The 14,726-nt window shown below is 38.7% G+C and overlaps 1 protein-coding gene across 7 annotated transcripts in view; it reads left to right on the plus strand.

The window, feature by feature from the left end:
• PIEZO2 (piezo type mechanosensitive ion channel component 2) overlaps window positions 1-14,726 on the plus strand; it is a 436,387-nt gene that overhangs the window by 256,202 nt on the left and 165,459 nt on the right. For all 7 annotated transcript variants that reach the window (XR_016021128.1, XM_088797899.1, XM_088797898.1 and 4 more), the window contains 2 exons: window positions 8,602-8,812; window positions 10,116-10,329. Coding sequence is in view for 6 of the 7 variants with exons in the window: in XM_088797899.1 (XP_088654025.1) it covers window positions 8,602-8,812; window positions 10,116-10,329 (425 nt within the window). In the remaining variant the exon portion in view is untranslated. The remainder of the gene's footprint in view (window positions 1-8,601; window positions 8,813-10,115; window positions 10,330-14,726) is intronic.

Consider the following 14,726-nt stretch of genomic DNA (forward strand, 5'->3'; position numbering starts at 1 on the left):
TAATTTAAATAAAGGAAAGTTTCTAATTGGAAGAAATCATTGGCCTATAGTCTTCGAGAAAACTTTAGGAAAGCTTCAGTATTCCAGTATGAGTGTCACTATGAGTATTTATCAGAGAGTAGTTAGCTTTGGGTCCATGTCTAACTTTATCCCTCATGTGTCTTCCAGCTGTATCTCACTGGACACAAGTTGAGAGTGTGGATTCACACTCCTCCTTTCCTCTGATAACACACACCTGAGGAGCGTGCCCATGTGACAGTCAGCCAAAGGCATTATTGTCACATAGAAAGGCAGGGATGTTATTATTAACCATCTATAAGTTGAGTAAACTTTGCATAGTCTGGACTTGAATATGTGACTGATAGTAAAAATAATTAAAGAATAAGCAGTTAGGAAGTCAGCTCAAACAAATATCTTTAAACTATTAAAATAAAACTTTTACATCTCCATTTCTGTCTCACCCATTTGGTAATTTATTTAACAACATTTAACAGTGTGTGCCTATTCTCTGCTTCTTTTAAGGAATCAAAGCTCCGAAGTAGTCTTTTACCTTTAACAATATTTCTACATCAAAGTTTTTAGAAATTCTCAGAATATTTTGTTCTGTCCTTGGAATATTTGACAAACAATTCTGTGTATTTGAATTGCAAATAGAAGCAAAGCACCCACATGGGAAACTTGTTTGGGGAAACTACAGAGCCTTATGTCCCTTCAATGGGAGTAGAATAGTCAGGTAGATGCTGAGATGACAGGACCCAGTCTGCCTCACTCCCTGCCACCTGCTCTATGACTGGAGGGTCTGCATTGCCCACAGGAACTTGAGTCACTCCTTTGAGGGTGGTTGTGCCTTCCATCCTTTGTTAAACTGAAAATACCCCTGAGATAGAATTGTTGCCAACTTAATGTCAATTGGCTCCCCATGTTTCTTTAAAAATATTGATCATGTATTTGGGGCAGGAGGTGCAGCTCCCATGTCTACCTCCTCCCATCCTTCCTACTGACTCCTCTTCCAAGTTAACAGAAACATGGGCCACCCAGATGCTAGAGCCAGAAACCCTGGTACAATGTTTGATTCCTTGGGTCCCTTGTGCATTACCATCAACAGGTCCTATGAGTACTGTGTTCAAATTTTGTCTGAAATTGGTCTGCTTTTCTCCATCACTGTTGCCACAATCCTCATCCCAGCAACCACTGCCTCTCAACCAGATGCAGAAATAAGTCTCCCAACTTCCACCTTCTGTTTCTACCATGTCCCTCCAATACCTCCCATGGGGTCTGGATTTCTCCTGTAAAATCATAAATTATGCCACTTCCCTACATAAAACACTTCATTAGATTCCCATTAAACAAGAATAACATTCAGGTTCCTAACTCTGACAGCCATAGTTCTGTATAGTCTGGCCACGTCCTGCCTTTGCAGCCTCCCCCCGCAGTCTTTCCCGCTCCCTCTCAATGCCATGACCAACTTCCCTCCTCTCTGTGCCCAGAACCGACAAGCTCTTTCTCCTTCTGTCGTCAGTTCACTCCCTGCTCATTGTGTAGCTGGTACCTCCTTCACCCCCAGGCCACTTCCTTCCCACAAAGGCCTTCGCTGAGTACCCTCCCAAATGATTGTTCCCTCATTCATTGTTCCCTCCAAGATTGTTCCCTCTCGCTGTACCCACTCTGTTAGATTTATAACACCTCTCACAATCGCTAATTACTCTACATAGTGCTTAGTTTTATTGTTTACTGTCTGTACCCATCACCAGGCTATAAACTCATGGGGGAAAGGATCACATCTGTTTTGTCCTCCCTTGCAGCAAATCTTAAATTAGCAAAGTAATACTCATATACTTATCAAGTTAATTGGTTGAGCGCCGAGTGAGTCACATGGAGGCTTGTACAAAGCAAAGTATAGAACGAAAGCAACAAAGCAGAAGGGTCAGCCTTGGGCCAGGATTGCCTGCAAAGAGTTGCTTCTCCCCAAAACTCTCAGAGGATTTACAGGGTCAGGGTGCACCCACACTGTCTTTTGTTTGTTTGTTTGTTTGTTTGTTTCAGGTGTACAAAACAATGTAATAGTTAGACATTTATCATTTTCACCCCTCACAAAGTGATAAACCCCAGCCCCAATCCACTAAGCCTCTGACATCGCTCACAGCCGTTAAATTTCCACTGTCTCTATTCCTTATGGTGTAGTCCACTTCTTGTGAATATATATATATATATATAAAATTATAGTTGACATTCATTATTGTTCAGCTTCAGCTTCAGGTGTACAGCGCAGTGATCAGGCATCTACATCATCCCTGAGGTGGTTTCCCTAATAAGACAAGTATCCATCGGATACCCTACAAAATCTTTACAAACTTGTTGATTACATTCCCCAAAGTGACTTTTGTATCCCCATGGCAATCTTGTGCTTAATGATTGTGCTTTCTAATCCCCTCCCCTTCTCCCTCATCCCACCCGCCCTCCCATCTAGCAACCCTCAGTTTCTCCTGTATATCTCTGAGACTTTCTGATTAGTTCGTTCATTTATTCTACTCGTTAGATTCCACATATAAGTGAGATCATATGGTATTTGTCTTTCTGTGTCTGACTCACACTGTCTTGATTGATCTCTCCTTACTATGACTGCAGAGGAGGAGGCCGATTTATCTATGGGCATGCCTATTTATTCAATACCTGCTATGTGCCAAGATGGTCAAAAAGTACTACCTAACAAGGACTTTTTTTATTTTCTTACTTTGCTTTCCAGACCTTTGTACTTTTTGTCATCACATTGGCTTGACAATACCTGGAATAGGGCATTCCAAACCCCTGTAGTCAGCTTCAATCCCTTTTTCCTCTCAATGTTCTCAGGAACTTATATTCTCTTTTTAGAAAATTATATATACCTGGTTTATGTCCTTGGAGTGACCTCAGCACCTCTGGGATCCCATGGCAGATATCTGCATTTGTATCCCACCCTGTACTTGGCATGGTACTCAGAGCAGAGCTCAGTCTCCTAAAGAAGTCCTGAGTGGAGGGAGGACCCGGAGCGGATGGATGGGGAAGGAATGCTGTGGTTTCCACAGCAGCTACAGCACTGCTCAGCCTTTCGACATTTTAATAACAAAGATGTGCCTTTTTCTTTGTATCTTAGTTCATCACAGGTAGTGATATGGGTCCTGAATTTTTTGGGAAATTTTTGAGCAACAGGAAGGGTTTGTGTGGCCTCAAAAATGCTGCTTTTGTCATCACTCTCTGAATTCTTTATTTCTAGAGGGAGCATCAGGGTGTGTCAGTTAGAAGAGCTAAAACTTAGCTGGTTTTTACAAAAGAGTCAGTAATAATCTCTGCAACCAAAGACAAACTTTGGGTAGATGATATAGGTGTGTGTGTGTATGTGTGTGTGTGTATGCTGATTTGGTTTTATGCTGTTCCATTAAATGATTTTTGAAAAATAAATCTCAAAGAAAAAAGACTTTAAAATAAATGGTCAATCCAGTTGATCTAATCTCCATTATTGTTCATTTCCCTTTCAAATGATGTTCAGATGATTCCTAGAGACTGTTGCAATCTCTAACTTGGGGATTTGATGTGGGAAGTTTTTAAAGGTTCTGATGCAGGGGCCCATCCCAGACCTAGTAAATCAGAATCCCTGGGAGGCAGCAGCATGTGTGTCGTGGTACCACTGTAAGACTTTTTTTTTTAAGCTCCACAAACCCTGCAGTCCTGGCTAACCTAACCAGTCACTGTCTGCTAATTCAGTTTGCCTTTACCTGTCCTTTATTAACTTTCATTACTCTGTAGAAGGTGGTTGAGAGCATACATCTCCATACTCACTTTTCCAAATGAAACGGGACTATTTAAACTGCTCTTAAAAGTTTGGAAAAATTCTTCCTAAAACAAATGTAGCAACAGAATAAAATATTTGCTTTATCTGTACAACGCTAGCATGTTAGGCTTACATAACATACCTGACACCACAGAAACAAGTCTCTCTTCTTCTCCCTGACTGCTTGCTCCACGGGGACACTGTGGATGGCATTTATCTTCTGTAGTGAGTCACAATACTTGCCTTTTCCTGCCTTGGGCTCTTCTGTTGAGATGAACCCATTCTGTTAAGATAAATCGTTAACATTTAATAATAAACAATGAATAAACAACTCATGAAAAATGTACTTTAGAAAAAATGCTCATTTTGCCTCCCAGAGCTTTTGACTCACTATTTGTGACTTTGATACACGCCCATTGAAATGTTTCTAATGGCTTGATTTTAACCACAAAGAGGAAAATAGACTCAGCTACATGAAAAGCTCTGGTCTAACATCTGAAAGTTGACTGAAACCTAAAGGGGCTTCACAGATAAATCACTACAATATATTTGCCATTTAAGGGAGTCTGCCTAAGATACGAGTCAAACAACGTATTTCAGATTTTGCTTCATCAGCTGAATGTAGATTCAGTGACTCAGTGGTGGCAGATGTCAGCCAGTGTGTGGATTCTAGGCGAGCTGCTTCAGAGTGACCTATGGCAGCTCTTATTCATGCAGATCTTGGATTCACTCTCGGAATTTCTGATTTAGGAAATTTTGGATGGAGCTTGGTAATCTGTCCTCTTAAAGATTCCCAGGCGATCTTTAGTATTTATTCCAACCTAGGTTGAATCTTTTAGTGCTTGGAGGTAAAGAAATATGGATGTTTGGGTTCTACAATTTATTGTGTCTTCCTTATCCAAATTTCAGTGGAAATGAATGCTGATGCTATGACTGGTGGGGGTGGGCTCTCGGGAGGCCGCTGTGGGATGAGATGCAGAGGCTGCTCTGTGTTTAGGCCCTGAGCCAGTTTGAGAATAAAGACCTGCACGCAGCTGAGCCCACACCACTTTAGAGCTTCCCCTCATGAAATGAGAGACACTACCATAATACATGTGGGCACATTTTGAAGTCAGGAACTTTTACAGATGGCAAGTTAAAGGACTGACAGTTCTTCAAATAAGTTTTAGATTTTGACACGGACAATAATGATAAATAATATTTTATGTGGCTTTTTAAACTGTAAAGCATTCTTCTTGACTTTAATTTCTGAGATAGCTTAGGAACCAGGAGGACTAAATCTTTATTTACAGCTACTCTTTCTTAGCTTCAAGGCCAGAATCAAGTTGTGTTCCAATGCAGGGACAGAATGTAACTGACCAGCAAGGCGGCTTGTTAGTAAATATGTTGGAGTGAGTAGATGCTCTTCTGGATTGTCATTGTTTATAGTTCACCAGACAAATTATTTAGGGGGAGGAATTCTACCTGTTAATAAGCTGGCCTGACATGACTAACGGCAGTTCTGGTCCCCCAGCCTGGACAGTAGGGACTTACAGAGTCAAACCCGTCTCACTTTCGGCTCTCTCTCAGCTTGACAGGTTTGGAAAGCATTTCCAACAGAGGGCCTCAGGGATTTTGGTACAAAAACAATGAAAAACCTCAAGTGCAGTGGTATGTTTATAAAAATCACAGTGTCCCCAGTCCCGCCTAAGAGAGGTCAGAGAAATGCATTTGTTTAACCTCACAAAGAGATTTCTACTTGATTTAATCTACATCCGTAGCAATTCTATAATTGAATAATAAGTCATTTATTATGAATCTTACCAGCATGTTTCTGTGACCCAGGCAGCTCTAGCTATGTTCTCTCTGTCTCCTTTTTTCAAGTACAGTGACTAAAGGTTTTGGCCAAACTTACTTCTTCAAGGAGGATTTTTAATGTGTTGTTCACCTCTTGTGAGGGGATATTAAGCGGCAGATGCTCAATGAACAGCTCTGTGGATGGCAATGCGGGTGCCATAGCAGCAGTGTCACTAGAATGATCCACCTCAGTAACTCTGCTTAGAGGAGATGGAACAGGCAGAAAGAAGAGCTAGCATGTAAGCCAGGGCCTTAGGATCTGGGAAGGGACTAGCATGTCCCAAGGCAAAGAGAACTTGTGGATTCTGGGTTCCCCACATGGCTTCCTGCATGTGATGCTTCTAGGCAAAGATGAGGATTAGGCTGGGGAGACAGACTGGTCCCAGGGTGTGGCAGCACCTGAGAGGTGGAACTTCTGCATACTCTCTAGGTGATCTCATCACATGGTGACTTTAAAAACCATCCATATGCCAGTGAACCTCAAATGCACCTCGTCAGTTCCCACCTTCTCCAGCACTCCAAATTCTTACACTAGCTGCCCTGGTGACACCGCCAACAGGAATGCCTGAAAAGAATCTCAGAATTGAATTCCTCCAACCTGCTCCACTTCAGGTTGTCCTCATCTTATAAGAAAGACAAAAATATAGAAACTGTTTTCGATTCTCCTCTAGTCCTCCTACCTCCACGTCAAATACACCAGCTAGCCTTGCTGACTCGACCTCCAAAACATACTGAAACGACACGCAACTCTCTTCCGCTCCGCTACTCACCTCTCCTTGAGGTGACACAGCAACGACCTCCTGGCTGCGGTCTCCCTGGGGATTGCCGTGTGAAGCACATCATTGTACCCCTCAGTGGGTTGCGAGGTTGGCAATCAAAGTCGCATCACAGTGGGTTCCAGAGAAATTAATTGTGGGGAAAGTGACACCATGCAGCTAGCCAACTCTTAAAGAGTTTTGCTTTGTGAGGCAAATGTGGGTTGGAAGGTGTGTGTTCTTCTAAAGTGAGATGGTGAAGCATGTTTGTTCATGGGGTGATTTGAGAGAAAGGGAACACGAGGTCCTGCAGGGTAGAGGGGAGGATGGATGGGGCCATCCTTCTCCCCAGTGTCCCAGCATATGCAGCTTATCCACAGCCAAAGGAGGGAGCAGGTTTTGAGTGTCTTCTCCACAGGTGGGCTTTGGGTAGGTGGGCTGAAATACCAGCCAGAGGTGGAAAAAGAAGTAGGTCTTGGAACACATACCTTCTTTCTGGACCCACCAGGAAGCCTTGACCAGCTCTTCTTTCTGCCTGGAATACTCCTGCCTAAGATTTTCCACATGGGTGGGTGACTTTGTGACATTCAGATCTTAGCTTAAATGTTACCTCCTGAGGGAGGCTCTCCCTGACCTCAGAATCTAAAATACGTACCCTGCCACTCACAATCACATTACTCTATTTTAATTCTCTGAATAGCATTTATCACTGTGAGATATTCAGCTTGCTAATTTTTTTTTCACCTGTTTACATGTTTATTGCTATATCTCTTACTAGAGATGCTAACATACACCAGGCCTTGAACAGATAGAAAAATCTTAATGAAGAAATATGAGATATTTCTTTTCCTTCAGGAAAAAATACAAATGTGTCATGATGGAATACAGTAGAACCAAATATGGGCACATAAACTTGAATAAGCCCAGGATTAAATCTCTGTGTGTGTGTGTGTGTGTGTGTGTGTGTGTGTGTGTGTGTAGGTGTGTAGGTGTGCATCCTGTAGTCTTGGCTTCTTCAACAGCCAACTTAAGTCAGTAGTGATTGTACCCTTCTAGGCAAACAAGATCTGAGTCCTCAAGGCCACTCTGCACTTACTTGAACTTTGTACCATCCTTCCTATGCCTGCCTTCCTCCGGCGAACCTGTGCTTTGTTAGAGGTTCAGATATCGTCAGTGAATATTATATAAGTATCTGAACAACGTCTACCAGAAAAGACCCTTTCAAATGGATAAATAGAGAGGCCAGGCTCTACTCTTTAAGCCTTAAATAGATGTCTGAACTGGGCCTGAAGACCCTGCTGGCTCTGCCGCCAGCTGCAATTTTTCCAATCTGGCTAAAAGACAGGAAGTCTGTCAGCCTAGGGGCAAAAGCAAACAAAGTTTCATGCATCTGAAACAGCCTCCTTTTGTCTTAAGGTGATGGTTTATATTTATAATTCCTTTAAAAATATCCTAACCCTTCTAGAGAAAGATTCTAATTAGTCAAAAAAAAATTCCTATGTATTATTTAAAAACAAAACAAACAAAAGCACCCTAGTATACTCAGTTTAAAATAATACATGAAAATATGTGTATGTTCTGTACATGTGTTTCTTCCATAAATCTCTAACAATTGTACTGAGGTGCTGAACTGTCTAGGATTAAACAAGTACATTATTCTCTAAAAGGATAAGATAGGAAGTGACTGCATATTTAGCCAAGTAGCCCAAGACCACTCATCCTCCCGCGGTCAGGAAATACTAAAATAGTGAACAAAGATAAACTTCAGGAAGAAGGATTTCCTAAGCACTGATTTGACCTACCCTTTCAGTTAAAGTCAGACCTCCAGTCAGCTTTCTGGCAAACTCAGTAAATTTGAGGAACCAAACCCAGGTTGATGAAAACTTAGATTATTAATAGATGTTTCAGACAGTTTCTTGTTCTGCCTCTAAAAAATGTGCTCATGTAGGTAAAATGACATACTCTTAGGGACCCTAAGATTAATGATGTTTCCTATTTACTTATTCTAGAAAGATCAGAGTTCCTTGTGCTTCTACAGAGACTATCAGAGACCTGGGGAACTTAAGTGGTTGTTTGCATTTTTTTTTTCCTGATTTGTGAAATCACCTCATTGACTGACCCATAAATTACAAAGCATATAATCAGAGTTCTGGACTGCTGTGTTTTCTGTTTTTTCTTTTGTTATTTATTTATTTATTTATTTAGGCTGGAGGAGGAAAAATAGATTCAGAAGAGGCACTGATCTATGAAGAGGATTTAGATGGAGGAGATGGTGTTGAAGGCGAGATGGAAGAAAGCACAAAATTAAAAATCTTCCGCAGGCTTGCCTTTGTAGCTTCTAAGCTTAAGGAGTTTATTGGCAACATGATAACCACTGCTGGAAAAGTTGTTGTGACGATTTTACTTGGTTCATCAGGTAAGAGTTTCCAATACTGGGTGGAGCACAGTGGTACTTTGGCGAAGAATGAAAAAAATGGTCAAAGAGAAAATAAAGAAGGGAGCAATTCTATTCCATGATACCAAAATAATAACTGAAGCTTTTGTAAAAGTGGCCTCATGTACAAACCACACACAAAAATAATTTTTCCGGTGCAGTTCTATTTTTTATGTTTTTAGATGGTTCTTGTTAACCTCTGTAAAGCAATCTTTTTCCATATCTGTTAAGTGATGTCATTTTCTATGTGTAGGTCAGTAAAATAACTATTCTCCCTCAGAGTTTATGAATGGTGACCTGCTACAATGAACAATTTTAGTGTACCCATCCAGAGCTGCACATGTGCATTCCGGAACCATGTCTGTTTACATTGATTCATTAGTGGTCGTAATTTAACTCTCCAGGATTTACTATTTTTCTTCCTAAGTTAGATTGTAATCTTCCAGCACAGACACTCACTTCCTTTAAATTTTGGCTACAGACTGCTTGTTCCATATACTGTTATCGTAATCATTTTTCTCCTTCCATTTCCCTGTTCACCATTGTTTCAGAGCTACTGTGAAGTTTATTTCATACTGCTTAGTTGAAATTTTACAAAATGAAACAACTTAATTGTTTTTCAATAGGAAAATTAAAAAGTGGAAAGGAGAATAGAATTTCTCAAGAAATGTAATCCAGTATTTTAATGAGAAGTCATTTCAAAATGCCCCCCAAAAAAGTTTTTTAAATGCCTGTAGAGGAATTACTTCATTTTACGTTTCCCCTTTTGGTGATAGGGCAAATCAAATTTTGTCAGGTAGAACAAAGTTTTGGTGAGACTTTAACTGCCATGGGACATAATATTATTATGAATCTTAGTTAACCAAAAACAAACAAAAAAATCATTATTTTAAAAATAGTACTGGGGAAAGTTGAAATGGACATATAAGTATTCCTGAAAACTTTTAGGGAGAAATAGAAGATGGAAATATGCAAGTAAATATGCCAAATTCTACTGGTATGAAAAGTAGATGTTTATTTGGCTCAAACACCACAGGTAGAATTTTTTCATCATCTGGTATTTCCCCATATTTACAAATATGACTTCATGTGTGACTTTTTTCATAATAAAAATAGCATTAATTTTGATTTTGTAAATAAAACGTGATTAATATTTTAAAAACTTGATCAATACCTAAAAGCACATGAAGGATATCTACTTAATCTCCAGTACTTGCGATTACTGAGTGGTAAATCATTTTCTATTTCTATGTAATTTTTCATGATTGCATTCCTTCTTCCTTAGGTATGATGTTGCCGTCTTTGACCTCCTCTGTCTACTTCTTTGTATTTTTGGGTCTGTGCACCTGGTGGTCCTGGTGCCGGACATTTGATCCTTTGCTGTTCAGCTGTCTCTGTGTTCTGCTGGCTATTTTCACCGCAGGACACTTGATTGGACTCTACTTATACCAGTTCCAATTCTTTCAAGAAGCAGTTCCACCCAATGACTACTATGCAAGGTAAGAGAAATCTTAAGACATTTCAAGAGGAGGTGACCTCCTTTATGATCTTGTTTGAGTTTGCAGGGGTTCTTCCTTCTTGATGTGTTAAGCAAAAAGTTGGTGGGGTGGGAGTCCAGCACTTTAAATTTATTGAATGACACAGTCTAGAAGGAAGTAGAAGATCTCTTCAGATGGAGATGCCACTGGGACAGGAAAGAGGGGAAGCTGTTGTTTGTAGCAAGTGGAACAACACATGGTCTCAGCTGTGGACCGAGATCCAGGAAGAACACTTGACATCAAAAGATAATGATGTGTTCAAGCATCCAGCTAGAAGGAGCTCTCATGGGCCAAACAGAGGACAAATTAAGCATCAAAAAATACTAATAAATAACTAATTGATTCTAAAAATTAAAAAAAAAAAAAAAAATACATGAGTCCATGATGAGAAAAAGAAATCTAATTGCTTCAAATTAGATTTACACGAACTCATTACTCTGAAATGACTATTAAATAAACTCTGTACTGTGAAAATGTGAATTAAAGATATAAAGAATCCAGCATTTACTTTGACTTTTTAGAAGGAACTTTAGGCTATTTTCAGTTAATGAGGGAAATCTCTTCTTTACAGGATAATTCCAGCTAATGAAAGGGAAAGGAATAATAGAACTAGAAAATTACCATTTATTAATTCTTAACGAAATACTTGTTTCTAGTCACAAACTAAAACCATTACTTAAAAAGGTTGTTGGAGTGGAGGATGTTTGCAGTAATGACAAAGTATAACTTCACTGATTACTTGCCAGTTGCAAAGGAAAATCAAACTTTTAAAATGGGGGTCAACACCTTAACCAGTTATCAAAACTGACATAACCAAAATTGAGATAGCTCAATATTTCACACTTCTGGATGTGCTGCAAAGTGAAGTACACAACATCATAATGCTAAGCCTTTAGACCTAGCCTCTAGTTTATAGGAAATATAAAGGATAGAAAAGTAACAAATGATTTCATAGGAAAACAGAAAAATCCAGAATGTGGATTCTACAAGGCAAATGATCTGGTCTTCTCTAAAATTAGCACGAATATGACTGTCATATCCTGGTTCAGTGACGAATCTCTTAAAAGACTTTTTAAGTTAAATGGGGAAATTTAAATATTCATTGGTTATTAGCTGATAGTATAGAATTTTTGTTAATTCTTAGGTGCATGATTGTATTGTGGATTTACAGGAAAATGTCATTATTTTAGGAGATACATGGTAAATTATTTAGGGATAAAATGTCATGATATCTGCAACTTTCTACTGGTTTAGCAACAAACATGAGAGTAGAGAGAGAGAGACAGCGCGAGAGAGATAAAATTATTTAAACTAGGTGATTGGCATTGGGTTATTTATTGCCCTTTTTTAACTTTTCTTTTTCCATGAAAAAGTTCATAATTAAAAGTTTTATATATATATGAAATATATATATATATATAACTTTATATATACACATATATATGAAATAACATATATATGTGTGTATATATATATATATATATATATATATATATCTTGATATATATATCAGGAGGGAATGTAAGGTGAGGTGCAAACTGTGCCAGAATTCTTCTCTCTGATGTCTCTGGGAAGTGGTATTGGTGATTTAGGTCTTCTTATTGAGAAATGAGGAATCTATATTTTCAAATACTTGAATAATATCATGCTGACAATATAGGTTTGCATCCTTCTTTCAAGAGATACTAATATAGTCTTTATGTGATAGTTAATATGAAGAAACAATGTGTGTGTGAGCCCACTCACCTTACTCTTATTGATTCATAAATAATCAATAAATTTGTAAAAATTGTAAAATTTGGTCATAATAAGAGCTCATTTGTGGCTGTATTTATGCAATGTTAAAATAAAATAAGATCAGATAAGATAAAATAAAAAGAGTCAATTCCGAAAACTGTCACCAGAGGCTCACCGGGATGTTCAAGAGAGGACTCAACCCTGAGCAGTGGTGACCAGGTTCTTGTCTCCATGCAAGCAAGAATTCAAGAGTGAGACAGATGCAGGAGCATGAAAGTGATTTATTGAAAATGAAAGCACACACTTGAGAAGAGAGTGTGGGCAAACTCAGAGAATGAGTCATGCTGAGAAGTTCCAATTAGGGGAATGTATCCCTCCCCGGGGAGAAAATTGGTGATGTCCTTTGGGTCGTGGTTCATTCATCTCCTCCCCAGGAGACCTTCATTTGGTGGGACCCTCCATTTCCCCCTTTTGCTTCCTTATTTGGTTCATCCGGAACTGTCATGGCATCAGATGCCTGATTGGAGTTGTAGTAACCATAATGCAAATGACATTAAAATTAGTTAAAGGTCAGATATGGGTCATAGAGATTAGCCTTGCTGGATGAACTGGTTCTTGCTTTTCTATAGATGTAGGTGCTGGATATGGTCACTTGCTACTTGTGTAACGAATGAGGCACTCCCATTGTACCTTGGAAGGGGTTGTCAATTTCCTAGGCTACCTATCCTGCCTCAAAACCACTTATACTCAGTTAAAATAAGTTAGTACCCAACACACACACACTCACACACCACACACCACACACACACACACTCACACACACACTCCACCTACCTAATTCCAAATCAAAATGATTTAACCTGGAGAATTAAAAAGTATAATTCAGTCTAAAAAGAGAAGAATGTTACATAGACATGTAAAAACTAAGGAGCTAAGACGTAGACAACCTAAGTGTCCGTCAATGGATGGATGGATAAAGCAAATTTGGTATACATACATATAATGGAATATTATTCAGCCATAAAAAAAAATGAAATCCTGCCATCTATGACAACATGGGTGGACCTTGAAGGCTTTGTGCTAAGTGATATAAGTCAAACAGAGAAAGACAAATACTGCATGATATCACATATATGGAATCTAAACAGAAAAGGTAAAACTCATAGGAACAGAGAGTACAAGATCTGACAATTAAGTTAGTGAACTTATCCTAGAAAAAGTGCTAAACACCTCATTGCTGAATATCAGTATGGTCACCTTTGAAGTACTTCCCTTGGGAAGCTATGCACCAGTGCCAGCACCCAATCCTTCAAAGCAATTTTGGAACTCTTTTTCTGGAATGGCCATCAGAGCTGTTGTCGTATTATTCTTGATGTCCCAAATGTCATCAAAATGTCTTCCTTTCAGTATTTCCTTTTGTCTTCAGGCAAAGAAAGAAATCATTGGGGGCCAGGTCAGGTGAGTAGGGAGGGTGTTTCAATACAGTTGTTTGTTTACTGGCTAAAACCGCCCTCGCAGACAGTGCTGTGTGAGCTGGTGCATTGTTGCTATGCAAGAGCCATGAATTGTTGGCAAAAAGTTCAGGCCGTCTAATTTTTTCATGCAGCCTTTTCCAAATAGTAAACTTGGTTAACTGTTTGTCCAGTTGATACAAATTCATAATGAATAATCCCTCTGAAGTCAAAAAAGGTTAGCAACATCATTGCAATAAGTTCGTGAACTTAATTGCCAGACCTCATATAATGGTGATTGCCAAGGCAGTGGGGTAGGGAAAATAGGGAGAGGTTGGTAAAAGGGTACGAACTTACTTAAAAGATGAGTAAGTTCAGAGGATCTAATGTACAGCAGCGTCACTATAGTTAATAATAGTTGAAATTTGCTAAGAGGGTAAATCTTAAACATTCTATCTCTCACACACTCACAAAAGGGTTATGTGAGGGGGTGATTAATGTTAATTAACTTGATTGAGGTAATTATTTCAAAATGTATACTTAAATCATGAAGTTATACACTTTAAATATATTATAATTTTATGTGTCATGTGTACTCAATAGAGAGCCTCTTTAATGGTGTAGATTTACATAATATTTATTTTAGGCAGGAGTGAATAAATACTAAATTTCTATATAGATCTTAGTTCTAGATTAAATGAATCCTTTAACTACTTTTAGATATTTAATGTTTGGTTTATTAATAGAACACATATATAAATAAATGTTTCATACTGTTGGAAGGCTGACTTTTAGGGGATAAATTAGAAATGTAAATATCTTTTATAGGGCAGTAGTGCCCTCCCACCCCAACCCTGGTTTGAACATCTTTCTGCCATCTAGAGACAGATAATAGGAAAAATAAAGAATATTTAAAATTGCCTTGAAAACACGTTTTATGTAAAAGATCAGTTAGTGAATATTTTAATACTTTTCATGCCTACGGTCTCTGTCACAATTATTTCAAGAAGCCATCATAGTACAAAAGCAGCCGTGGGCAAGATTTGAAAATATGAGTGTGGCTGTTCTCCAGTAAAACTTTCTTTAAGGACAACAAAATTTTGATTTCATATTATTTTCACATTTCATGAAATATTATTTTTCTTTTGATTTTTTTTCCAAACCACTTAA

Source organism: Rhinolophus sinicus, chromosome 4 (assembly GCF_057876585.1).
Source record: "Rhinolophus sinicus isolate RSI-liver-muscle chromosome 4, RSI-T2T, whole genome shotgun sequence".
NCBI classification, from domain to species: Eukaryota; Metazoa; Chordata; class Mammalia; order Chiroptera; family Rhinolophidae; genus Rhinolophus; species Rhinolophus sinicus.